At 39.3% G+C, this 28,000-nt stretch overlaps 3 protein-coding genes and 1 long non-coding RNA gene across 4 annotated transcripts in view; 3 read left to right on the forward strand and 1 right to left on the reverse strand.

Annotated features, from left to right (window-relative positions):
* The window catches only part of RHBDL2 (rhomboid like 2), a 29,768-nt gene extending 19,056 nt beyond the window's left edge, over positions 1 to 10,712 (forward strand). The window contains exons 4-7 of the mRNA XM_059044378.2: positions 3,529 to 3,629; positions 5,288 to 5,348; positions 9,704 to 9,765; positions 10,533 to 10,712. Of these exons, the coding sequence (XP_058900361.1) occupies positions 3,529 to 3,629; positions 5,288 to 5,348; positions 9,704 to 9,765; positions 10,533 to 10,712 (404 nt within the window). The remainder of the gene's footprint in view (positions 1 to 3,528; positions 3,630 to 5,287; positions 5,349 to 9,703; positions 9,766 to 10,532) is intronic.
* Positions 34 to 28,000, reverse strand: LOC136792394 (uncharacterized). The gene is made up of 3 exons (XR_010836123.1): positions 27,680 to 28,000; positions 5,683 to 5,950; positions 34 to 185 (listed from the first exon to the last, which is right to left on the reverse strand). It is a non-coding gene; the product is annotated as an uncharacterized lncRNA (long non-coding RNA).
* Positions 15,393 to 16,937, forward strand: GJA9 (gap junction protein alpha 9). Its single transcript, XM_059044008.2, has one exon. It carries the CDS (start codon positions 15,393 to 15,395, stop codon positions 16,935 to 16,937), a length of 1,545 nt encoding a protein of 514 aa, XP_058899991.1.
* On the forward strand, positions 18,226 to 25,064 carry MYCBP (MYC binding protein). Its single transcript, XM_059044591.2, has 5 exons — positions 18,226 to 18,314; positions 18,509 to 18,581; positions 22,141 to 22,189; positions 22,435 to 22,564; positions 23,830 to 25,064. The coding sequence occupies exons 1-5, from the start codon at positions 18,231 to 18,233 to the stop codon at positions 23,872 to 23,874; spliced, it is 381 nt and encodes a 126-aa protein (XP_058900574.1). The 5' UTR covers positions 18,226 to 18,230; the 3' UTR covers positions 23,875 to 25,064.

Raw genomic sequence — 28,000 nt, forward strand, 5'->3', positions numbered from 1 at the left:
AAGAGATTTAAATAATAACAAAATCTTGTATATTTGCCCACGTCCTTACCATTTCTAATGCTCTTCATTCCTTTGTGTAGCTCCATATTTCCACCTGATATCTTTTTTTGTCTTCCTGAGGATTTCCTTTAACATTTCTTTTAGCATGGGTCTGTTAGTCATCAATTCTTCCAGCCTCTGTATGTCTGAAAAAGAATATTTATTTTGCCTTCATTTTTGTAATATATTTTATTAGGTTTGGAATTCTAGCTTGACAGTATTTTTCTTTCAGTACTTTAAAATGTTGCACTAGCATTGTTTTCTCATTTGCATTGTTTCCAATGAGAAATCTGTTGTCATCCTTATCTTTGTTTCTCAGTATGAAGCATGTCTTTTTGTTCTGGATGCTTTTAAGACTTTTAACTGTTTTGAGAATGTGATTTTGTTATGCCTTGGTGTGCTTTTCTTCACGTCTCTTGTGTTTGGGATTTGTTGAGGTTCATGGATCTGTGGGTTTATAGTTTTCATAAAATTTTGTAAAAACTTTGGCCATAATTTCTTCAAGTATTTTTTTCTGTATCTGCTTTCAGTCCTCTTTTCTGGGGACTCCAATTATGTAATTATTATTATACATATCAGAAGACTGCCTGAAATTGACCTATAGCTCATTAATGCTGTATGCATTTTAAAAAATATTCTTCTGTGTGTGTTTTATTTTGGATAGTTTTATTGCCATGTCTTCATGTTCACTAATCTTTTCTTTGGCAATGTCTAATCAGCCAATCAACTGAACAAGTTTATGTTTTCATTTTAGACATTGTAGTTTTCATCTTTAGAAGTTTGATTTGAGCCTGTTTCATTTCTTATATAGTGCTATTTAACTTTTGAACATATAGAATATAGTTGTAATAATTATTTATTGCCCTTACTTGCTAAATCTTACAGCTGTGTCAGTTTTGGTAGGTTTTTTTTTTTAAATTGAAGTATAGTTGATTTACAATATTGTGTTAATTTCAGGTGTACAGCAAAGTGATTCAGATGTATATATATATATATATATATTTTTTTTTTTTTTTTCCAGATTCTTTTCCCTTATAGGTTACTACTAGATATTGAGTATATTTCCCTGTGCTATACAGTAGGTCCTTGTTGGTTATCTATTTTATATATAATAGTGTATATATGTTAATCTCAAACTCTTAATTTATCCCTCCCCTCTTCCCTTTTGATAACCATAAATTTGTTTTCTATGCCTGTGTGTCTATTTCTCTATTGAAAATAAGTTCATTTGTATCATTTTTTAAAGATTCCATATAAAGCAGAAACTAACACACCACTGTAAAGCAATTATACTCCAATAAAGATGTTAAAAAAAGATTCCACATATAAGTGATATCATATTATATTTGTCTTTCTGTCTAGCTTACTTCACGTTGTATGATAATCTCTCTGTCCATCCATGTTCCTGCAAATGGCATTGTTTTCATTCTTTTTTTATGGCTGAGTACTATTCCATTGTGTATGTATACCATTTCTTTTTTTTTTTTTTAACCTCATCTTCTTTATCCATTCATCTGTTGATGGACATTTAGGTTGCTTCCATGTCTTGGCTATTGTAACTAGTGCTGCAGTGAACATTGCAGTGCATGTATGTTTTCAAGTTATAGTTTTCTCTGGATATTTGCCTAGGAATGGGATTGCTGGATCATATATGGTAACTCTTTTTTTAGTTTTGGTAGTTTTTTTTGTCTGTTTGTTTTTGGTTTTTGTTTTCTGGCTGTGCCATATGGCTTGTGGGATCTTAGTTCCCCAACCAGGGATTGAACCCAGGCCCTCAGCAGTGAGAGCTTGGAGTTCTAACCATTGGACTGCTAGGGAATTCCCAGTTTTGTTAGGTTTTAATTGATTTTTTTCTCTTCATTATGGGTCATATTTTCCTGCTTCTTTGCATGTCTGACAATTTTTGTCTGGATGCTAGACATTTTATCTTTGGATGGTGGATATTATTATATTCCTATAAACATTCCTTAGATTTGTTCTGTAACTCAGTTAAGTTATTTGGAAGCAGTCTGAACTCTAGCTGCCTGGATCTATATGGACCTAGACTCTAGACTCTATCTCATCAACTTAAAGTTTACTGTGATCTGCCTAGGTTCCCCCTTCATGTACTGCAGCCTACAGTCTCTCTCAAGGCAGTAAGCTGGGCAATTAGTCAACTCATCTTATTTATTTCTTGTTTCTCAGGATTCACTGTCCTTTGTTATCTGATGTCCAGTATCTTGAAGACCATTGTTTCCTGTATTTTGTCCACTACTTTCAGCTGTTTCAAGCAGGAGGAAAAATTTTATCCTTGTTACTTCATTGTGGCCAGAAGTGGACATCTGTATTTTAAAAATAAATTTCTCATGATTTAGACACAACCACCCCAGCCCTAGTTTGTAGGTTAACATTTGAAAACCACTGCATTAATCCTAATGGCCTACTTCTCACTGATCTTCAGTCATCCATATAACTTTGTTTCTATGTCTTTGCTATTCCAGATCCCCAAGTCCTGACCTTCTTCCCCCTTATTTTCCCTGTCCAATCTTAAAGGGTCTTCAGAGTTTAATCAAAATGCTGTCTCCCTCCTCTCAGAGTAGCAGGGCTTCCACATCTCTGCTGAGAAAGTCATTCTTCCCCAAATGCTTCCATAGCAAATTTATTACATTAAAAAAATCATAGTAGTTGTTATATTCTGAATTTTATGATAACCATTTGCTCATCCATTTTTAAGATTCCTAAGGTCAGACACTGTCTTTTTTGCATAAAGTAGTTATTGTATTGTATTGTATCCTAAGGAATGAAGGAGGGCCTTGAAGGCAAGAGAATGAGTAATAGAACTAAGCAGTACAGAGAGAACACCTCAGAGTTTCATAAGGTGGTTCTAAAGTCTTATTTTGGTTCAGGCAATATAAGATTGGGTTAGCAATAGGTTTCATCTTGCCTGGTGAATGTGACTGAATAGTATGTTAAGAAGGATTCTGAGACCACATCTTGACTCCATGAGAAAGCTAGCCTTTAGGTAATAAAATGGTGGAATGTCTCAGGTATTTTGATAGTTTTGGCTGAACATGTAGGATATCTTGAAACAATGGCTAACAAGTATAAAATACATGTCACAGAGTGTTCTAAGCATGATGCACATATAAACTCATTTACTTCTCCTGACAATGCATTGAGGTAAGTTCTATTAATACCCCATTTTGTAGACAGGGAAACTAAGGCACAGAGACATTAAGAAACTTGCTCAAGTCACATTTGGTTATTCTGGCTCCAGAGCCTGTGTTTTTATCACCGTTATACTGTCTTCATATTGAACATTTAATGTTTCATAAAAATTGAGAGAGTTAGCCCACATAGCTATACTTTTCTAGTATGGAAGGGACAAAGTGAATTTGTTGTTTGTTAATATAATTGTCCAAGCTTCCCCAACTTTTACCTTAGATTAGAAAGATTTATCCTTCATGATTTCTATAGTCATATCTGATTCTTTGTGTTTTATTTCTTTAGGATCTCTTGCCAGCTCCATCTTTGACCCACTCAAATCTCTTGTGGGTGCTTCAGGAGGAGTCTATGCTCTGATGGGAGGCTATTTCATGAATGTTCTAGTGGTAAGAACTTTGGAAGTGGAATCTATGGACCTTAAATTTTTTTAAAAAAAACCAATTACTGGTATTTGGTTCAGGGGTTCTTCATTTATCAATGTTTACTAAGAACACATCTTCCATTTGGCCACAAGAGTTTTCCTTTTATATTTTATCTTTATTTTTTCTCCCGATCTCAAAAATAATGAATATTAAATAAAATTCAAAATTGAAAAATAGGAAGTCAAAGTTCCCAATTTAGTATCTGTTAACAGTTTGATATACATCCTTTCAGACATTTTCTATGTGTATTCAAAATTCTACCAATAGTAATGCTACAAAAATGGAACTACCCTTATATTGTTCTGCAACTTAACATAAAGTATCCTATCTATTCATGGCATACACAGAAATCCAGCTCAGTCTTTTCAGGCGCTCCACATCATGCTCTATATAGCTGTATCCCGACATTTAATCCTTAATTGAAAAGAAATCTCGGGTGATTACAGCTTTTCACATTTCAAAATAATGCTGTAAGGAATGTTCTTTCACACCTATCTTTTGCATTTGTGTGATTCTTTTTGCAGGTAAATTCCTAGAAGTGGATTTACTGGGTGAAGGCTTTACATTTTCATTGATAAATGCCTCCAAAGTTGCATACCATTTTACACGCCCATGGTATAGTATGTGAGATGCCAACCACTTTTTAAAACAGGCTAAAATCCTGACTAAATTAACCCTTTAACCACATAGGTGTGCTTTAAAGATCCTTTAGGAGGAAGAAATATGAATCAATTAAAAAACTGTTCAAAAAATAGAAGTCATTTAGAAAAATGTTTTTCAAACTTTGGATTGCAACCCATTAGTGGTTGTGAATGCAGCTGAAGGGACTGTGAAAATCCCTTTACAAACAAAAATTTCAGTACACATCACGTGTAATAAGGATAAGTACTATTTGATTTATGTGTGTTATGTAAATTATTTCTTACTGTAGGTCATGGTCACAACAATTTGAAAATAATTGATTTAGAATAAACACAGCTACTTCATCTCTACTCTCTGGGAAGAGAATTAACTTGAAAGGGAAGGGAGAGGTAACTCGGGCTGAAGTGGGAGTATCTTTCTGAGTCTGCTCTGTCCTCTAGTAACACAGGAGGGAACTGCAAGCTGGTGTGAGATTTTTCAAAGCTAAAATTCAACTGGGTTGTTTTTAGACCGACATTTAAAATTTTTTGAAATTATCTAGAAAAATAAAGGTAATACTCAAATTTTAGTTGTATTTGCTAACTCCTACTTAGAAAGAGGGTAAAGATGTATCGAATGAATATTAACCAGAAGACTTGGAAATATTTCATCAGATTTAGTTTGACAACATGCATTAACTATTTATCCATGACATATTAAGTGTTGATTTTTTATTACTTATATTTAGATTATTTCCTGCTAATAAAATTGTGTTTACTTTATATCAAGGAATCTAATATCATGTTTCATTTTCACTCCAAAATGCACTACCATTGTGCTTCCCAAATACATTTGAAAACTGGGCTGTTACACCGATGCTTTGTTTTGCAAATATTTGACACTCACACTTTATTTTAAATGATAAAGCAGATGAAGGGGGAGGACAATTGAAGTTTCATTTGCCAATAGATAGCTTATATTATTATTTATCTCTTTGCAAGAATTTTCGAGAAATGATTCCTGCTTTTGGAATTATCAGACTACTCATCATCGTCCTTATAAGTAAGTGTGTTTTGTGAACACTTCACACCTTCAATTTTATGGGTTCAACCTTCAGAAGGCCTTCTCACATTTCCCAGACACTAACAAGTAGGATGACCATCAGCCTAAATTTAGTCAGAAAGAATGGTTCAGCTTCATGGCCCTAAGCAGAAAGGTGTGAATGGAGTTTTCACAGACCCTGATGGGTGGTTCTTAGAGGTGCCTCTGTTTCTTTCTGGAGTGCGGGGAGTCAAGAGAGTAGGGCTCGAGGCACTCCGTCCACTTCAACCACAATACCATCGTTTATGGATTTAAAAATATATATATATATATTAAAAAATATTTATTTATTTACCTTTGGCTGCGTTGGGTCTTCGTTGCTGCACGCAGGCTTTTCTCTAGTTGCGGTGAGCGGGGGCTACTCTTTGTTGTAGTGCATTGGCTTCTCATTACGGTGGCTTCTCTTGTTGTGGAGCACGGGCTCTAGGTGCGCCGGCTTCAGTAGTTGTGGTGCACGCGCTTAGTTGCTCTGTGGCATGTGGGATCTTCCCGGACCAGGGCTCGAACCTGTGTCCCCTGCATTGGCAGGCAGATTCTTAACTACTGTGATGCCAGGGAAGCCCCTGGATTTTTAAATTAAAAAAAAAAAATTTTTTTTTAATTGGAGTATAGTTGATTTAAAAGGTTGTGTTACTTTCTGCTGTCTTTTATGTTTTATATACTGGATTTTTCTTGTTCACACATTAGATTCTGTGTATGATTTTGTCAGAAAGGGAAAGCTTGAAAACCATTCATATAATCCATTTTCTTCCTCAATTTCAGATAAAAAAAACAAACTGATCTAGGTTATAAGCATGGAGTGGTGGCTGAGGATTGAAGATGAGAGCAGAGGTGAAGGAAGAGAGGGGTCAGGGAACTAGGAGCATGACTGATGTGGCTTTGGAAATCTCCAAGAATGACAGTCTAGAATTACATGCTGAAAGAATTTAGGAAGTACGTTCAATCTGGGTTCAATCTGGAGAAGAGGTGGAATTTTAGGCGGGTCTGAAAGTCCGGATTTTGGCCGGGTGGCAGGCCATACAGAGTAGAAGCAAACAAGAGTGAAGGCAGGGCTGGTAACTTGTATTTCTGGATCTGCTCCTGCTGAAGCTGTATCTGCATGGAGGGTGCGGGGAGAAGGCTGACCCTGGGGCCAGACTGTTGGCTCAGACTTGAAGGCCAAGACAGAAGTGACACTTGATACAGGCTAAGCTTTTGGCTGTCCACATAGTAGGAAAAAATGATTCTGTAACTTGGTATCAAGAATTCAAAAGAGAGACTAAATTAAGTTTATGAACGGTTTAACTGTAAAAACGATATTTCATCCCAAGAGAAAAGAAGTGACTTGTTTCTAGTTTATACCATAACATGTATACTGTTTTTCTCCATAAGAAATCAAAGAAGTGAGGGAAACTAGTCAGCACAGAAAGGAGGACAGATGTCTGGGGGTTAGTTAGGAGAGTTGCTGTGTAGGCAGAGCTGTCTGAGTCACAACCAGAACCAAGGGACAAGTCCTTAGACAGAAAAATATTCTTACACAAGTTACCTGGGTCATCAGTCAATCTGTTTCTTTCAGGTAATTATGAATGACTTTTGTAAAATAAGCCTCAAACCCTAAATGAGGGAGAGGTTTTAATACTCTAATACCCTTTAATGCTGGAGTAAAAGCCCTTTCCTCATGCTCAGGGCTATCTCCAAATATAGTTTATGTAACATTCTGTCATTCTTTCTCTTCTTTTTTTAATTGCGGTATAGTTGCTTTAAACATTCTGTCATTCTTGAGGTAAGTAATACAATCACTGAACGATGTGCTTTTATTATATCCTACAAACATAGGTAGGACACACTACCATCAACCTTCCCCACAGGCCATTTCTAAAAGTTCTTTGGCCTGGTTTACCTACTACTGAAAATGAGAGAAGTTAGAACAAACTCCGGATTAATGAAATACAAGTACATTTTAATTTTAAACATGTTTCCTTGGGAAAATGTATCATTTCTTTTTTTAATGGTAAATATGATTCCTAATTGTGAAGGACAATTGGCCCTAGGACCTTCCTTCATTAAGCATTATTTGTTGGATCTGTTTTCTTGCAAAGCAACTGAGCTTCCCTGGAAAAAGTTCAGGAAATCTCACATTTTCATCCTTCAAAAAAATCCATATAAAGGCAGCTCCCTTAAAATGAGTGTCAAATTTTATTGAAGACAATGATTTGGTTTATTGGAATGAGGGCTTCTTTTCAGGTGGGAAGACAGGTCTCAATTTAGAGACTGCAGCATCTTAGAAGTAAACTCCCCTGGGAAGCAGATAGGGCCAGGCAGGTGTTAGTCAGAAGGGGCCAAAAGAAGAGAGAAATTGAATGGAGAAATTGCTAAGGGTTACAAAGAGTTTTTGAAAGGAGGTCTCCTACTGTGGAAGACTAGACCAAAGTAACTGTTTCCAGTAAGTCAACCCTGTTTTCCAGCAGTGGTTTTCTTATACTTTCCTAGTCCTATCTCTGTTATTTACACTGGATCAGGAATTGCAAATGATCGAAAAAACAGTATAGCCACATTTATCCAGCATTTTGTGTGATAGTCATTTACAATTAAATTAACATTGAGTACTTCTCCTCGACCTCAACTTCTATCCAGTGACTTCAGTGTCAATACTGTATTGAAAGGGAAACTAGCCAGAACACATGGTCCTGATGCTGTTTTCCCAAAGGCAAGGACTAGGTCTTTCTGTCTCCTAGGACATTCACTAAGTAGAGCACAGGGAATTGGGGGATGGGTGTGGAATGTGACAGCTGCAGGAGATGTTTCCAAGTGCACATGTAGGGCAGAGTTCTTCTAAGCCAAGAAACCTGGAAGCTCTTTTAGCATCAGAGGTCTGACTTATTTGAGGAATGTCTAAGTTCTGGCTCTCACTGTTCCATTAGAAAATGTGGACTCATTTCCTTTTTTGGCCCATCTTCTGTACTCCTGATGGTAATTAGAGGCGATTCGTGTGGTGGGTGACAGTGAAGCTTCCCACAGTCAGGCTGCTTAAGGTTCAAATCCCACTACTGCCTCTGAGATGGGCAGCCTTGGGCAAGTACTAAACTCTGTGTTTTGGTTTCTTTATGTATAAAACGCCACCATCATTCCTCACTTGGGTTGCTGCAGTAGTAGTAATTAGCTTGTCTGCTTGCTCTTGTCTTTGCTTCCTTAGAGTATGTTTCCTGTACAGCAGCCAGCTAGTGGGAAGCAGCCGCAGGGCACAGGGAGATCAGCTCGGTGCTTTGTGACCACCTAGAGGGGTGGGATAGGGAGGGTGGGAGGGAGGGAGACGCAAGAGGGAAGAGATATGGGGACATATGTATATGTATAACTGATTCACTTTGTTGTAAAGCAGAAACTACACACCATGGTAAAGCAATTATACTTCAATAAAGATGTTAAAACAAAAACAAAAACATAAGTCAGACATGTCACTCCTGTGCTCAAAAGCTTCAAAGCGTAAAAGTCAAAGTCCTTACAATGGTCCATAAGGGTCCTACATGATCTGCATCTGCATCTACTACTTTATCCCTAACTTTAGTCCAGAATCACCTGAAGGTCTTGTTAAAATACAGACTGCTGAGCCCTACCTTTAGAGTTTCTGGTTCAGTAAGTCTGGGGTGGGCCTGAGAATTTTCATTTCTAGTAAGTTCCCAGTGATGCTGGGATCCCAGTGGGGCAGGGAACCATCCTTTGAAAACCACCTATGCGATCAGATCAACTGCTTTGGTATTCCTCAAACACACCAGGCGGATGGTCCTGCCTTAGGGACTTTGCACTTCCTTCTGCCTAGAGGACTCTTACTTCAAAGGTCAGCATGGCTTGCTCCCTTATCTCTATCAAATGCTGCATTCTCCTTGAGATCCTTCCTGACTCTCCAGTTAAAAATCACACCCTACTCCCAGCATTCCCAATTCTCCTTCTCTTTGTGTGTTCTCCATAGCACTAAGCACCATTCGACAGTACTGTTTCACTTATTCATTTGCCTTCCCCAACTAGACTTTCAGTTCCATGAGGCAGTCTGATCTGTTCACGGCAGTATCTCCACGGTCTAGAATAGTGCCTGGCACATGGGAGATAATCAATAACTTCTTGTTGGATCAACACATCTATAAAATGGGATAATGATAGTACCTATTTCATGGGGTTGTTGTGAGGATTAATGATGCAGGTTAGTACATGTAAAACTCTTAGAACAGTACCCAGCACAGAGTAAGTCTCAGTAAACGTTGCTCCCATTGCTAGAGGGGAACCAAAAATAACTGGCGCACTATTTTGGAGATCGTGGGGCTTCACTGGGCTGTTTTCCCTTCTAGTTGTGTCGGACCTGGGATTTGCTCTCTACAGAAGGTTCTTTGTCCCTGCAAATGGGTCCCCGGTGAGTTCAGTTTATTATTTTTAAAATTACCTATCATATCAATAGCTAAAAAGGGTCACCAAATAGGGGCAACAATTCTGAGATTTAGGGCAGTCAGTTTTACACTTGGAAGTTAAGAAGATTCCTGAGGAAATCAGCCTTTTGGATTGTTCTTTTCACTTTTCTCTCTCATAGCCCTGACAACTGGCTCTAGTTCTCTGGTAGCTATTCCAAAAAAATCTGGTAGCTATTCCAAAAAACAGGAGTGAAGGGACTTCACAGAGAATAAAATGCAGATTGGAAAGCAGCAATAATTTGGGTCCAGATGAATTTACAATAAAAAGAAAACTGACAAAGATTTCCAGTTTTATTGAAATTGGTCTTTGAATTTGGTAGTTTCCGTTTGACTATCTGTGTGTATTTTTAAATTTAGACATTCCATTTATGTGGGATCAGATTATGCTCCTATAGAGATCCCTCATGGCACCTCAACTCTTACTCTCTTGGTTGGCCTTACATAGAACCATCCTAAACAGAATGATGACCAAGAATAAAGAGAAATGATGGCTCTGTCTTGTGTATTCAGAGTCAGTGAACTGATATTTTTTTTAGCTTTGCATGATTTGGAATATCTCCTCTCTTTGCACATGGAGTTTTTTTGTCTCACCACCTTGCTCTTCAGACTTTTAAGACTCTTTGACTGGGATGGTATTTGTTTTTTAAACAGCTGAAATATGCAATTAACATTTTCTTCACTTATTCCCATTTTTTTCCCCTTTTTTCTCAAGGTGTCTTTTGCAGCTCACATTGCAGGCGGATTTGCTGGAATGTCCATTGGTTATACCGTGTTCAGCTGCTTTGATAAGGCACTGCTGAAAGATCCAAGGTTTTGGATAGCAATTGCAGCTTATTTAGCTTGCGTCTTATTTGCTGTGTTTTTCAACATTTTCCTATCCCCAGCGAACTGACTTGCCCCTAACACAAACCAATTAATAAAAAGAGCCATCTGGGAAAAAACTGGAGAACTCTCTATGAAGAAACAGAGAAGTCCCAGCAAATGCTAACAATTTTATAAAGAGGACAAAACACCCTTGAAGTCATCAGTTTCAAAGACTGCATACAAAAGGAGTTAGGGTTTAAGGAAGGGGCTCTTCTGTGCATGAGGGGGAAGAGGAAGAAAGAAAAGGGAAGGGAAGTGAGAACCAGACTGGCTCTTTCCCAGACGTGCCGCATGAGGGTATGTATCTTCTAAAAGAGACTTGCTCTCCTAGGAGGGTATACTATAGAGATTGCTTGATAGAATCCACAAATAATGTTCTATGCTGAAAATAAAAACTTTTCACATCTGTCAGACTATTGATTATCACTTTCCATCACTGTTCGAGTAGATAAGTCACTGTTTGGGGTGCTTTATATGCATTATTGCTCATCTTTTTAACAACCCAGAAAGTTATGATTATTATAAACAACAAGAATAATATCTTTGCTTACACTTTAAAATGCTTTGGATTGTTGGGTCAAAGCGTATAGTACTATTAACATAATAGAGTCAAATAGAAATGTTCTCTATCTCAGGAATACAACTCAATTTTAGAAGTTTGATGCTTCTGCAAGTCTTTTGAACTATATAAAGCTTTCAAAAAGGAACTAAAGACTCTAGAACCTGTTATGGCTTGTGGGATCTTAGTTCCCCGACCAAGGACTGAACGCTGGCCATGGCAGTGAAAGCTCCAAGTCCTAACCACTGGACCACCAGGGAATTCCCTAAATTACCTTTTTTTAAAAAAAAATAATTAATTAATTAATTTTTGGCTCAGTTGGGTCTTTGTCGCTGGGGCTTTCTCTAGCTGTGGGGGTTACTCTTCGTTGTGGTATGCGGGCTTCTCATTGCGGTGGCTTCTCTTGTTGCAGAGCATGGGCTCTAGGTGTGAGGGCTTCAGTAGTTGTGGCACACGGGCTCAGTAGTTGTGGCTCGCGGGCTCTAGAGCGCAGACTCAGTGGTTGTGGTGCACAGGCTTAGTTGCTCTGCGGCATGTGGGATCTTCCCGGACCAGGGCTCGAACCTGTGTCCTCTGCATTGGTAGGCGGATTCTTAACCATGCACCACCAGGGAAGCCCCCCTGAATTACCTTTTAAACAGCTGTATACATTTATATTCTTACTGATAGCATGAGCGTAACAGTTTCCTCATACTTTTGCCAAAAGCAGGTATTATAAATCTTGAAAACATTTACATTTTGATAGTTAAAAAATAATACTTTATTTTAATTTGTATTTCTCTGACTACTAATGAAGCTTAGTTTTTTTTTTTTTTTTTTTTTTTTTTTTTTTTTTTCGGTACGCGGGCCTCTCACTGCTGTGGCTTCTCCCTTTGCGGAGCACAGGCTCCGGACGCGCAGGCTCAGCGGCCATGGCTCACGGGCCCAGCCGCTCCACGGCATGTGGGATCTTCCCGGACCGGGGCACGAACCCGTGTCCCCTGCGTCGGCAGGCGGATTCTCAACCACTGCGCCACCAGGGAAGCCCCGAAGCTTAGTTTTTTAAAGTTTACTAATAATTTATAATTTATATATTACACATAATATATAATTTATATAATACATAATATACAAATATGAATATATATATATTTTCCTGATGAAAGGGTTGCATTTAATTTGAAAATTAGCTATAGTTGGCAAAGAAGCCCAGGGAAGAAATATTTATCTGCCATCACCAACCCACTAGGTCACTAGCTCTGAAGACAGATCTTTAATGACCTAAAGTGCAATGTAATTGTTAATAATAGAAAACTAGACAGAGAAACAGGATTCATCTAACTATGAAATCGGACATGACCCATTGATTATTCAGACTGATGACTAAGAAGTGATTATCTAGCTAGATTATTTTGGTACTAGAAACATCGTTCACATTACCAAAAACTGTGATGTCTTTCTGGGTTCCCCGGGGGGCAAAGTTACCATTAAAAAAGCACACAAACATCTGGTGTTTTAAATGTGACATCTCTGAATTATAGAGGAGCCATTTATTCAGCTTAATTTGGGGTTCATAATTTTAGTCTCCTAAACTGTGTAGTATTAGAAATGTTGGAAATATTCTTTATGTGTGCTGCCCAATAAGGTAACCACTAAGCACATGTAGCTATTTACATTTAATTAAAATTAAATAAAATTAAAAACTCAGTGCCTCTGTTACACAAGCCACGTTGCAAGTGCTCAATAGCTATGTGTTTCTAGTGGCCATCTTATTGGACAGTGCAGATAGAGTCTATTCCAACATTGCTGCAAAAAGTTCCACCGGATTAAAAAAAAAAAAGTTCTATTGGGTAGCGCTGTTTTAGAAGCAGGAATGAAGACGGAGATGGATTTTAGCTGATGCCTGACTCACTCACTGCACTGAACCAAACTGAATCTACTCTACATCTGCAAAGGGACACATTCAGAGATTAAGCTGAAGATGACTGTGGTATAACTTTTAAGCATGATCTGCTTCAGATTTACCTAAACTGAGAAAGGTCTGTGTTAATCTCTCTGTCTTAGCTAATTAAGAGTCATTTGAAATTTTTTTTTCTTTTAAATTCTAGAGTACTGTATCTGTGTATATTAGTATTTGTGTCATTTGCTATGAAAGCTTTAGGACCTAAGATTTGAAGCTAAATAACAGTACTTCTTCTTTCAGGAAATACCATGCACTTGTCCTTTAAGGAAAAAAAACCCTTTAATTTCTTTTGGTGATTTTAACAGTAAAGTGCTCATGGTAAAAGAAAAAATTTAAAAATATATAATTATAAAAAATTAAGTCAGTTGTAATCACACTACCCAGAGATAATCATAGTTAATATTTTGATGAATATCCTAGGCTTTATTGGATGCATCTCTACATATAAATAAATTTACAATAATGGGGCCATATTATTCTATATTTTGTAATGTGAATGTTACTGAAACAATATATCAATGTCTTTTTATGTTAGTATATATTTATTATTTCTATTGGTTGCGTAGTACCACACTGTGGATGTACTATTATTTATATGTACAATACAGTCTTTCTTGTATTCATAATTATTTTGGATATTTTCAAGTTATGATTATTATAAACAACAAGAATAATATCTTTGCTTATACTTTAAAATGCTTTGGATTGTTGGGTCATTTATTAACATAATAAAGTCAAATAGAAATTTTCTCTATCTCAGGAATACAACTCAATTTTAGAAGTTTGATGCTCTGCCTTTTGAACTATGTAAAGCTTTCAAAAAGGAACTAAAGACTCTAGAACCTGTTATTTAAAAAGTCAAAACTTTCACTATTTGACATACCTAATTTAAATAATTAAACTTGTAAGAGAAAACAGATGATTTCTTAATATCTCTTTAATGTAAATTTCAAGTGTGCTTAGAGAGGAAAAATAACAGTTTAGTAAAACAGTTAACAGCTGACTTTAGAGCCACAGTGATTGAGTTTGAATACCAGTTCTAGCTGTGTAATCTTGGGTAATTTAAGGTGTGCCTCAGTTTCCTGATCTGTAAAATGGGGGAACAACATACCTACCTCATAGGATTTTTGTGATGAACATATCTTGTAGCTATAATATCCCAGTATGTTGTTTGATTGTGTAACATTTCCCTTTCTATAAGGGATATAGGACATACATTTATATGTTAAATGAAAGTGAATGAAAACATTCACTCTTTTTTTCTTTCCTTTGGGATATATTTTCTCTTAGATATCCTAGGGTATCAACTCTAATATGGAAACTACTGGCTCATAATCCAAGCATCTATATTATAACTCGCCCCACTGCTCCCTCCACAAAGCAAGCTACATGTCTTAAAAAGGTCAAATACTGTTATAATGAAAATTTCTATAATACTACCACCATACCAATGATCCATTTATTTCAAGCAATATCTAATAACATCCTGGTAGTACAAAATAGTTGAGAATTTTGGGAAAAATTTCACAGCAAAGTTAGTAATAATTTCATAAATATATTACTGAAATGATTTCTGAAAATGCTCAAAAACTGCCAGAAAGAAACTAGAATTTAGACATTTGAATGTGGATTAAAAAACTAATCTACATTGTTATAGCGAGAGCCAGATTTGTTTCTTTTGGTTTCTTTAAATGCTGTATTTTACTGGATTATTAAATGAAACATGCCTTTTCCTTTGTGCATAAATGAGATTTTAAAATCATTGACTTTGGTTATAGTTTTAATATAAAATAATCTTAATAGGTTTGTAAGATCAAGTCAGTGGTTTTAGGAACCTCTCCAAAAGTTCTCCGTTAAAAAAAAAATAAAACAACAAACTTCAGGTGAGTAAGAAGACTCTTTTCTTACAGGAATTCCTATAATTCTATTCTTCATAGGAGGGAATATATACACCCCTCCTCCAGGTATCTTTTTTTCCCCATTGCATTGTAAGGTCTAAACATAAATGATTTTATATTCCTGACATTAGCAGATTATTACAACTTTCTAGGGAAAAAAGCAGAGCAACCAGCATGCTGAAAGAGTGATGCTTTGTTCATATTTTGGCCATAGGTTTGCCTTAAGAAAAAGCACACCCTTCAGAGTGGAAGAATTCATCTGCCTCCTATTTGATGGGGTTCAGAGCTAAGATGGCTGACTAAGTAAACATGGGGGACTGGAATTTCCTTGGAGGCATTCTGGAGGAAGTTCACGTCCACTCCACCATGATTGGAAAGATGTGGCTCACCGTCCTGTTCATATTTCGAATGCTTGTTCTGGGTGTAGCTGCTGAAGATGTCTGGAATGATGAGCAGTCTGGCTTCATCTGTAATACAGAACAACCTGGCTGCAGAAATGTATGCTATGATCAGGCCTTTCCTATCTCCCTCATTAGATACTGGGTTTTGCAGGTGATATTTGTGTCTTCACCATCCCTGGTCTACATGGGCCATGCTTTGTACCAACTGAGAGTTCTGGAGAAGGAGAGGCAGATGAAGAAAGCTCAACTGAGGGGTGAACTGGGGGAGGTAGAGCTTGAAATGCCTGGGGATCGGAGGAGACTGGAGCAAGAACTGCGTCAGCTTGAGCAAAGGAAACTGAATAAAGCTCCACTCAGAGGAACCTTGCTTTGCACTTATGTGATACACATTTTCACTCGCTCTGTGGTTGAAGTTGGGTTCATGATTGGACAGTATCTTTTATATGGATTTCATTTAGAGCCTCTATTTAAATGCCACGGCCACCCGTGTCCAAATATAATTGATTGTTTTGTCTCAAGACCCACAGAAAAGACGATATTCCTATTATTTATGCAATCCATAGCTACTGTTTCACTTTTCTTAAATGTTCTAGAAATATTCCATCTAGGTTTTAAAAAGATTAAAAGAGGGCTTTGGGGACAATATAAATTGAGGGATGAACATAATGAATTTTGTACCAACAAGTCAAAACAAAACCTTGCCAAATATCAAAACACATCTGCAAATTCACTGAAACGATTCCCTTCTGCACCTGATTACAGTCTGTTAGTGGAAAAGCAAACACACACAGCAGCGTACCCTGGTTTAAATCCACTTGCGTTTCAGACAGATTCTGATAATCACAGTGGAAATGATGACAAAGGCATTTTGGATGAACAGGAAACGCTACTTTCTGAGATGTGTATGCTTAGTACTACCTGTGGTCATCTTCAAAACATCAACTCAAGTAATAAAGAAGACACTCATAAAATATCTGGAAAAGAAGTTAATGGTAACCAGTTGAGGGGAAAAAGAGAAATTGATGGCAAAGACAGCAAAAGGAACCACTCCTCTAAAGGTCACTGTTCTATTCCAGGTGATGCTATAGATCTGAACAACCACACGGCGCAGTCACCCCAAACAGCTTTCTCTCTGCCAGCTAACTACACCTGGAAACCGAAATGGCTTCGTGCTACTTGGGGTCCCTCTGCAGAAAATGAAAACCAGGCATTACCTCCTAAAGGTAACCTCAAGGGCCAGCTCAGAGAGGGCACAATCAGAACGCTTCCCCCTTCACAGGGAGACTTCCATCCACTTGACATTCCAGACACTCCTGATTCTTTGGGAGGGTTGTCCTTTGAATCCGAGTTGGTCAGAACCTGCAGTAACCCTATTGCTTGTCCTCCAAATCATTTAGTGTCGCTGACAAACAACCTCATTGGTAGGCGGGCTCCCACAGACCTTCAGATCTGAACAGCTGTTGGCTTTTAGACATTCTGTGTATTACATTATCAAAGAAGTAGTTAATGATGGTTGAGCACAGAAAAAACAGATAGGGCAGCTCTACAGACCAGCTGTTTAGACAGGGCAGCTCTACAGACCAGCTGTTTAGACAGACAACTGCAAACCCATTTAAAAAAGGGAAAATGGCTCTTATTCTGAATTGGGAAGTAGTTTCAAGTTCAAAGACATAGAGTTACCAAATCAGGACTACTTTTCTACAGGCTTCCTTCAGAATAACACTAATTTTGGGAAAGTCACATGTTGGAATCGAAGCTAAATGGAACCAGGTTTTTCCTTGAAGGGAACACAGCCTTCAGAGATTGTTCTTAATCTATGTAATTCTCTCTTTTGGTTATTAATATTTTACTTCTGGACACTGATTATGCTTTGTTTGCCCCTGGGACTTAACGCAGTTTCTTCATAGACTGCAACCTGATCTGTCTTGAATATAATCATAATGTTGCTATCTAGGGGAATAAAATCCTAAAAAGATTGGTCGCTTTCTTTCACCAGTTTATAGATAGCATCGTGATTCAGTGCCAGGATCAGAGTCTTGGCTCTACTACTCACTGGTTATCTATACTTGACAGTTTACTAACAGTACCTACCTTACAGGGACGGTGTGAGAATTAAAATAAGAAACGTATGTGTTTAATGCACTGCCAGGCACACAGTAAGCGCTCAAAAGTGCTAGCTATTATTAGCACATTACTGCTCACCCTCCGGAGGCCCACATCAAGTTCGCCACAAAACAAGGAAACTCCAAATATAAGAGCTGGAGCCCAAACAGACGATTCTAAGCAGTCCTCCAGCCATTGGAAATCCAAGGGTTGCCCTCGTTAGTGCGCCCTTTTTCAAGGTGGGAGTCGACAAGCCAGTACACACACGCTGCCAGAGCTCCTGGGGTCCTAGTTGAGACAGGTCCGCCCACTCCCGGTGTCAGGAGACCCCAGTCTCCGGAAAGAGTTCTAGTGTTCCAGGGCTCAGTAGGCCCCGCCCCCTAGCGCCAGGCCCATCTTTGGCCCCACCTGGACATTTGTCCGGAGTTACCAAAACCCAGCCTCCTACTAAGTAACCGAATCTCTGCGAGAACCGGAAGAGGAAGGAGAAGTGCTGCTTTCAGAGGGGCGGGCGTACGCAGTCTCCTTTGGCTCAGCTCACTATGGGGCATTCAGAGCGTCCTGGTCGCCATGAAAACGAGCCACACCCCGGCGGTCCCGGACCGTGGTTCGCAAGTGCGCAGGCGCGCGCGCCCTTCCGCGCATGAGCACTGCTGCTCCGAGCCCGCCCGCCACGGTCTCCGGCGCCAGCTACGCCGCTGCCGCTGTCACTATGGCCCATTACAAAGTGAGGGGGGCGCGGCGTGGCTGGGGGCGTGCGGGCGGTAGCCAGCCGCTGGTCGGCTCGGGTGGGAGTGGGGGCGCGCGCGCAGGTCTGGGGGGCTTGAGGTGGCGAGGCGGAGGCGGCGTTGCCGGACTCCCAGCGCCTTCTTCCTGCTCCGGCCCCCGGGCTTCGACCACTGACCCGCCGTGTCTCCTCAGGCCGCCGACTCGAAGCGCGAGCAGTTCCGGAGGTACTTGGAGAAGTCGGGGGTGCTGGACACACTGACCAAGGGTGAGCATGGGCCAGAAGAGGGTGCCTCGTGACCTCGTCGTGCTCCTCGGCACTGCGCCCCAGACGGGCTGTGGCGTGGGGCAGGAGGGGAACAGGTGGGACCCGTCCCGGGTCCAGCGAGGTGGGCCTCGGTGTTTAGCGGGAACCGGCTCACGCCTGGCTGCCGGCCGCCGCCGGGGTCGGGTAGCCTCGCTCTCGCTACCGCTCTCGCCGCAGGGAGTGAAACTCTTGCAGCTGTTGCGAAGTCCCTCCAACTTCCGTTGCTTTGCCTTGAGCAGCCGCAGTGAATATGTTTGCTAAAGATCTTGAGAGCCCAACTCCTCCCTCCTGATACTTTTTTCGGAGCCCTCAAAATCCTGTACAGAAACACTTTCCTTTGAACAAAGGGCAAGTGGGGAAATGACCAGGTTTGAAAGCGGGCTATAAAGTAGCTAAGTGAACCTAATCCCCGAAGTAGCGGTTTGGCTGTGGCTTTTCAACCGAACCCCGTTTCGTAGTCTATATCAATTCCTACTTTGTGCAGATTTCACAATTAAAGTAGAATCACAGCTTAAAGAGCTGAGGGCACATCAAAATGGTTATATTGTTTTCACTTTAAAAAATGGAAGCTGTTACACTGTATCTCTTACTCTGGGGTTCAAGATCTAAGTAGATGAATAAGGTGCTTGAAACTGGAGGGTTCCAAGAGGTAGTGTGGATACTGCTTATTTCATTAGTTAAGCCGTAAGGCGAATGCCTGTTATGTATCACTCAACTCACTGGCTGGAACTTCCAAGGGTGCAGAACAGAGGAGTTGGCAGCGATGATGATCTGGGTCCATATGAGGAGTACAGTTAAGTATCTGGGAGATAATTTGGTAACTTCTCTTTGGCCAGAAGCAAAAGTTAGGAGAAAATTCTAGGAGAATAACAACTCTGGGTCTTAGCAGAATGCAGGGCTTGTAATTCCCAAGCATGGTCTGGTAATTTTGAGTTGCTACCTTAGGTTCAGGTACCAGTTTCCTACTTCTTTGCAAATAAGTTTCAGTAAACATTTGAGGGACTACGTGAAAGCACTTGCGCTGTCATCTGGGGAGGTATCACAGACTCTTGGAATTTCATCGACCTCCCCCACCCCTCAAAAAACTCCACAAGCGCACTTCTTTCATTTATTTAAGCATTTTATTCAGGTGTCTGTTCTAGGCACCGGGGATACAACAGTGGGGGAAACAAAAAGTCCCTGCTCTAAACTTATATCCTAGTTGGGGGAGACAGATAAACCATAGTGTCAACCAGCGGTAAGTGTTATGAAAAAAACATAGCAAAGTAAGGGGATAAGGAGGATGGGTGTGCCATTTTATATAGGGTGGTGAGGCAAGGCCTCTCTTAACATTTGAGCAGAGACCTGAATGAAGTGTGATGTTGAGTTTCAGGAAGTGTAAGGAGGCCAAAGTGGCTGGATGGAGTGAATGAAACATACACTGGTAAGGACAGAGAAGTGACGATAGTGGGAGGCAAATGAAGATATTCAGCCTTGTGGCCATACATGGATTTTTCCTTCATGAGAGACTGGAAACCACGAGAGGCTTCTTTTCCCTTTCTGACATCTACTGGTATTCCCCCTCAACTTTCCCAGATTTCCAGTCTCCTAAGTAACATCAGACAATAGAGTATCTACTGATAAGATCTATTTAAAGTTTGATTTTGTGTACTTTACACAGATTTAACTTATAATTTTTATCCAGCTTATTTCCACATTAAAATGCTATAGGGATGGCTAAAGATAAAGATAAGTCATTTGGAAGAAGAGGCATTTTAGTTATTCTGAGCACTGTATCAACCTCTAAAAATCCGGGCTGCTAAGGCAAAAAGGGAAACACTGGGTATAGAGTTCTTGTCTGTTTAAAAGGAAGTATATTTCATCTATAGAAAAGCACAGGAAACTTGACATTTACATTATGTTCTGTAATTATCAACCTGTAACTACCATTGACAGAAATTTACAAGCTAAGAGAAAGGGTAGGGGAAGAAGGGAAGAGTAAGAGTAATCATATCTTATAAAGTTAGAATTTGGTAGAGATCAGTGGAAATTAATGGAAGACGAAACAGAGGCTTGAGTACATAGTTTCAAAAAAAAGGTAATAAGAGGAATTAAAGTGTACTGTAACACTGAAAGAAGAGGGAAGGAGAGGAGAGGGTAGTGATGATGTAAATATGCCAATTTCTCAAAAAACAGTGCTGTAAGTACGTTTAGAAGAGTATCAGAACTTAAGTTGTTAGTATTAGTTGCCCATTTGATTTTTTTAATACTGTCTATATTTGAAGGGTTATTACAACTCAGAAAAATAAAAGGGAAGCATGTAAGTTGGTTTATGAGGTGTTCTTAAACTGGTGTCTGGATATGCACATTTTTTTGTGTGTAGATATTTTTTTGTCTTTGATCAGATTTTTCAAAGAGTTCCGTGCACAAAAAAATTAACGACTGGTTTAGAGAGATTTTTACTTGAGTAGTATATCCTAGAAGGAATGTGTTCAATAATAAGATGGAAAAGGCAGTGCTGACATGAACTATTGGATATGAAACCACTAAAGTATATATTTTAATATTGATTTGAGCATGTTGATTACTGGTAAAGTTTTTGGTTTGTGTTTGTTTAGCATCTTGTGTGTGAAACTTCATTCTTGAATTCAGAGCTTCTTCCTTCCAACAGTTAACTGTAGCCCTGTTGATTCTCTACAGAGTTTTTCTTAAATGTTTCATCCCTCTATCACTCTAGTGCAGGTCACACTCTCCCTTTTTTTTTTTTGGCTGTGCCACGAGGCACATGGGATCTTAGTTCCCCAACCAGGGATTGAACCCGTGCACCCTTCAGTGGAAGCGCAGAGTCGTAACCACTGGACTGCCAAGGAATTCCCAGGTCACTCTCTTTAAACTGGGTTATTACCATATCAGCCTCTTAATTGCTCTTCCTGCCTTTACATCCTTGTCCCACTTGTCAGTCTTCCACACAGGAGTCAAGAGTGATCCTGTCACTCCCCTGCTTATAACTGTTTAATTACATGCCATTTTGTTCTTAGGACCAAGGCCTGACTGAACTTGGAGGATCCTCTAGTCTCCTCCCTAACCACCTTTCCAGCTTCCTTTCCTGCCCGCCTTTTCACAACTCCATCTAGACACACTTGAATTTTCAGTTCCTCAGTATGTTGTTCTTTTGCCCCTGGCCTTCCCTTTTTATCTGAAACCACTGCCTAGGTCTCAGGTCTTATTTCTCTTTCTTGGGGACGCCTTCCCTGGTGCCCTGGGCTGAGTTAGGTGTTCTTCCAATGTGCTCCTATAACCCATTACCCTATATTGCTGCTTGATAGTCTTTTTATGTCTAGTTCCTTGTTTATCTTTTGCACTAGACTATAAATTCATTGAGAGGAGCGACCTTGTCTGTCTTGTTCACCATGGTATGGACAGTCCTAGCAATGTGCGTGGTGTATAATAGACACTCAGTAGACACTGGGGTATGGAATATAATTTAAGCCATTTTAATTTAAGACTTTAATTGTTATTTTTTCTGCTTTTTGATTTGCAGTTTTGGTAGCCTTATATGAAGAACCAGAGAAACCTAATAGTGCTTTGGAGTATCCTTTTCATTTTTCAAGTCAGAAAAAGGCCTTTATTTTTTTGAACTCATGTTTTTTCACATAGATAATAACCTTTAAAATACTTTTGATTATTGAAAAAATTACTTTCTTTTGAGTATTTGGATTTTGATCTCTGGGTAAATATTTGTGGTAGGGTGGGGTAACTCTCATCAGAGAATTATTTCAGAAGGCTATTTCATTAGTTTCATTGAGCTCAAGTAAATTCTTAACTTTTATATTAGTTTTTTAAAGCATCACTTAGGAGCTGCTACCCCAGAAAATCCAGAAATAGAGCTGCTTCGCCTAGAATTGGCAGAAATGAAAGAGAAATATGAAGCTATTGTAGAAGAAAATAAAAAACTGAAAACAAAGGTAAAATTTTTGAAAGAATTCATATTAAAAATAATGTCACCTTTAATAATTATATGACCAAAACCTCACTAAAATGGACAGTAGGGGAGGGAGGTGGGTGAATATCAATCTCAGTTAACTGCAAGGCCAAGCTGATGCCCTGTCTAGAAAACCACAAGCAAACTGTAAATAGGATGAGCAAAGCGTGGTCAAGAAGAGGTTCTTGGGAACCTTCATCGACAAAAAGATGAAAATATTGGTTAATGATTAGTGGTTTATAAGTAAATGGAGATTTCTTAGAGTCTTAGGCAGTTGACTTAATAGGTCAATACAGGGCCACTGCTTTGCTAATGGAACCCCTTAGATAGTGCAGTGCACAATCTGCATAGTCACGTGGTGGCCCTGTAATGTGTTAACTCTGTAAACTTGTTTGCACTTAACCTCCGTACATTTGCTTGTCCTTAATTTTGTCTAGTGCTGGAGTTTTTTCTTTGTTTAAGCTCCCGTGAGAATTTTCATAAAGTTCAAACTAGTCAACTCTTAAGTCTTTGAGGTTTTACCAGATCTGAATCACATAATGCATTTCACGTGACTCTAGGCATTTCTCACGATGTGTTTTATCTTCTCAACCTTGTGAGATAAGTGACACAGGTGCACAGACCATTTTGTAGGTGAGGAAACTAAAGCACAGTGAAGTCTAATTAGCTTCTCAAATCTGACAGCTAACTGGAACAACTCAAATCTTAGCGCAGTGTTGCAGCAGACCTCAGCTCGGCATAACAGAAAATTCAGTGTCTGAAATTATCCGAGATCCCACAGTGTGTAGATGCCACACAACTTTTTGGCACCTTTTAAGTCAAAAGCGTTAGCTGCTTCTCATTGACTGGCTAGATTAATGTACATCACGTAATTCTTTTTTGCTGCTTTTTAGGAGAAAGTTCAGTAAACTTATGGTGGAGAGGAAGAAAGTACCTTACTATCAGCCACAACATCTTTGGGAAGATATAGATTATTGCATATCAAATATTTGTGTAGTGCAGTCATGAATGGGAATTAAGTTTTATTTTCCCAGTAATTTTAAAGGTTTATTTAAAAAGAACTTTCACTAGGTTTGATTATATTAAATATTAAAATCACTGAGTGGTTTAAAAAGGATAGGCTTTTAATATAAACTTACTGATTCAGTAATTAAATGGAATATAATAGTTAACTCGTTTTGTTACTATTAAGTTTTTTACCCAATTTAGAATCAAATTCACCTAAACTCCTCTGTCTTTGCCCCATAGCTTGCTCAGTATGAACCACCTCAGGAGGAGAAGCGTGCTGAATAGGATTCTTCTCAGTTGAAAAGACACTGAAAAATGGTTTTGTATGACTTGAATAGTTTGTATAGTATATAATCTTTTCTGAACAGATGCTATAGCACTCTTTTAATATGTTAAATTCACCTATCACACTCTTTAACTGTTATAAACACATATACTTAGAATCACCAATAAAAACTCAATATAACTTTCTTTGGGTCTTAAAAGCAGGAGAATCAAAAGGGAATCCTGACAAAAATCTAAACACAGCCATCTAATTCATTACCTTAAAAGACATTCTGTTTATTAGTCTGACTAGGAATGATGGTACTGGTTGTATTTTAGCCAAGGAAGTTTAGCATGGAGCTATTCCTTGGTTTAGTTCAGGATATGAACACAGGTACAGTCATTCTTTAAAATGAAGATGACACTGTTGTTTATATTCTCTGTAGGCAGCTGGAGAGATCTGTGTGACATAAGATACTGTTACATGGGGTCTCATGAATCTTCTGCTCTTGTTTATATAATGTGGAACAAATGACTCTTCTTTGCCACCACTTTGCCTTAGATAACTGTGTGTGTGCCAGCGTGAACTCTCTGACACCACGTTTCCTTCTATGCAATCATGCCGTATCTGATAATGTTGCCTTGCTTTACTGTGTGCTTCCGTGGGTCCCAGTTGCACATTGGCCTTTCTGTGTTGTTTTTCAACTTGCTATAATAGCAGTTATCCTGATTGTAATTTATATAGCTTTAAAGAGAATCACACTGTTCCCCTGCCTTACTTGTTGCTTAGCTGAACACAGAACAGAGGCAATATAAAATTCTGGGTTCACGCACAAGCTGGGACAAGAAGGGGAATGAGCCATATATTGTGGAAAATTATAGTTTGCGGGTATAATTATATAGTGCTTTTTTCCCTCAAGGTATTTTTCTAGCCTTGAATTCATTTTATCTTCATTATCCCTGTGAAGTAGGTAGGCAAATATGAGGGGAGGTGGGGTGTTGAATTTTTAGGCCAAAGACTGATATGAATACAAATTATTTACTAATTGTAGAACCTTGGGCACATCAGTTAATTGCTCTGAGATTCACTTTCCTCATCTGTTAAATGGGAATAATATCTGTGCTGCCTACCTCACAGGGTTGTTGTGAGGGTCAAATGGAATGTATGTGAAAGATTTGTAAATGGTAAAGCACTATATTCTTGTTTGTTAGTCCTTTTTCCTTTCTTGGAAGACCTACAGTCAGATGTGTTGTGTTACTGATCACTTAAATTTCCTTATTGATCGACTAGCATTATTAAGAAGTAGTCCTATTTCATGTATTCTGTCCCTATTGTTAGAGAAATGTCTTTATTTTTTGGTGAAAACACACATAGAAAACAAAATCCAATGAAAGCTGGTTTAACTAGCAAAAGCCTCAGCACCTGCTGGAAACTGTGACCAAGCCAATCATAAGGACATTTTAATCAGTCATGTTGGCAGGAATGTGGCAATGGTCTGTGCCTCTTCTAGTCACAAGTCTGTTTTTGGAGGGGAGTCAGATACAGTTGGAAGAACATTTACTTGAATTGGTTTATGTTTTACCAGTTCGGGTGCCTCCTACATGGACAGCAGTGGGCTGAGTGCTAGGTGTTATAAAGGTGAATGACTTGAAGTTAGCTATAAGCCAGGTATATAACCAACTACAATGTGGGACAGGATGTGCTAAGAACCGTAAATAATAATAAAACATGGCCCCATGGGGGTTTTGGAAGAGAGGGAGACTTGGCTTCCTTAAGCAATTGGTATGACAGTCCCTTTGTGGACAGGCAAGTAGGAATTTTTTCTGGCAGCCAACCCTCATTTGCTTTTTCCCCAGTGGGACTGGTATTAATATTTATGTAAGTCAGATGACTGTCTCTTGTATCATCCTTTTGAACAGAATGGCAACCTGTGGGTTGGATAATCAGATCTTTTGGGGGAACTGACCTGCTTAAACTGCTGTATCAGTCAGTGCTATGAATTCAGGGCCAGCCTGGCCTCTGGAGGTCCTTTTCAACATTTCTATCAAGGATCTGGATGAAGACAGTATACAAGAAGCTGCTCAGTGGAGTAAAAAAGGATCCAATCCATTTAGTTCCTGTTTGTTTTAGCTGCCTTACCTATAAAATGTAGATTTCGTTATCTTGCCTACCTCACAAGGTATTGTAAGGATCAAATTAAGCATAATGGATGTAAAAGTACCTTGCAAATTGTAAAGGACTACATATGGGTCAGATGGTAGTAATGCTAATTCTCTACGTGCCACAAAGTTGGAAGGGCTGGTTGGTAGACTATATTGAAATGAGCTTGAAAATGATCAACAACTTGAACTACCTAAACTTCACAGCCTAAGCCAAAAAGTTGAAATATCAAGTCTTACTTTTAGGTTAAAAAATGTAGCTATACAAGTTTAGGCACTAGGATTGCTGACAAAGTACTAGTTCCAGTGACCATCAATGGGAACCACTTATACTCCATGGATATTAAAAAAAAAATTCCATTCTGGAAAGCATTAATAGAAATATTGTCCAGGTGCCAGGTGCTAAACAGTCACCCCGAAGGCTGTATTGGTCAGTATTGCATTGTAGGTGTCAGACATTTGATGGATGTTGACAAGCTCAGTTGCATATAAAGGAGAGTGCATTTGAAACTATAAGGCTGTGTTGTCCAATACGGTAGCCACTAGCCACATCTGGCAATTAAAATTAAACAAAATTAAAAATTCAGTTCCTCAGTCACACTAGCAACAATTGAGCAGTGTAGATGTAGAACATGTCTATCATCACAGGAAGTGCTATTGGACATTACTGTAGAAGGAATGGCTGAAGGAACTGAGTATGTTTAATGTGGAACAGAGAAGACAGTGGGTAATGAAGACTGTAATCTAATATTTGAGGTACTGTCATGAAAAAAATGAAGACCACTGCTTATAGACTCTGGTATATAAGCTCCAGGGAGTGTGATTTTTGTCCTGAATAAGAGACTTAAAGTTTTACCACAGTGGAATTGGATGCCTATTGAGATAGTGAGCTCTCTTCCCTGGGATCTATTGAAGTGTATGCTGCATGTCTATCAGAGACACTGTAGAGTGGATTCTCTTTAGGTGAGAGGTTGGACTAGATGACCTCTAAGTATGTGTCCTACCTTTAACTTCGACTTCAGACAGAACCAGGTCCCAGATTTGCATACATGCTTTCCCTTCATAATCAAGAAGTTAGTTTCCTTGGAAGATCAGTACCACCACCCATGTCCCCTTCAGGAAGAGGATCCTCTTTTGTCAAATTTCCAATTCTAAAGCCTGACCAAAGAGTAAAAATTCCTCTAGCTTTCCCAAACATATTGGTGATAAGCATTTGCTTTGGTTTGCTTTCTTTATTCATTCCTTTGGTTTCTGATCTGAAGGCGGTCATAGAAGATGCAATGTTCTATGGGTGGACAGAATTACTGAAGAAATAGACTTTGGGTGGGGAGGAGGGGGAATCTGGTCCTGATGAGTGTGAAGTGGCAGAAGTATTCACTGTCAGTGATTTGCTGAAGAAAGAGGATAAGACATCCTCCCTTGCTTGCACTTGCTTTCCTATCAGGGTCCAGTTACCTGCTAGAATGAACTATCTCACCCATGACTCTGCCTTGGTTGAGGCTTTGCCCGCTCCTCCTCCATACCTTTGCACATCCCAACCATATCCATCCTTCTAGAACTATTCAGACGCCAGCTCCTTAGAGATGCTCCCATCCACCCAACTCCCGAGCATTTTAATCTGTACCTTTGACCTTACGATTTGATATCTCGTACGGAAGCTACTTACGCAGAAGTCCGATCCCCATTAATCTTGGAGCAACTTGAGGGCAGGCAGGGTCCAAGGAGGTTCCAGTTCTGTGCCCCTTGTGCCCCAGGATTTCGCGGGCATCAATAAATATTGGTTGGGCGAGCACAATGGTAGTAGGAGGACAGTCAATTGTCCCAAGTGCCCAGAGAGCATCTCCCATTGCGATGGCCTCCGGAGTCCGGAAGAAAGCAGGAGATCGGTGAGGAGCAAGGTACGTGGCTGGGCAGGGCCGAAGTGCGGGATGGGGCGGAGGGCAGAGGGCTCAGCGCTCAGTCGGGCAGGGCCACCCTCCTCGTGACT

This window comes from Kogia breviceps, chromosome 1, assembly GCF_026419965.1.
Source record: "Kogia breviceps isolate mKogBre1 chromosome 1, mKogBre1 haplotype 1, whole genome shotgun sequence".
Classification (NCBI taxonomy): Eukaryota; Metazoa; Chordata; class Mammalia; order Artiodactyla; family Physeteridae; genus Kogia; species Kogia breviceps.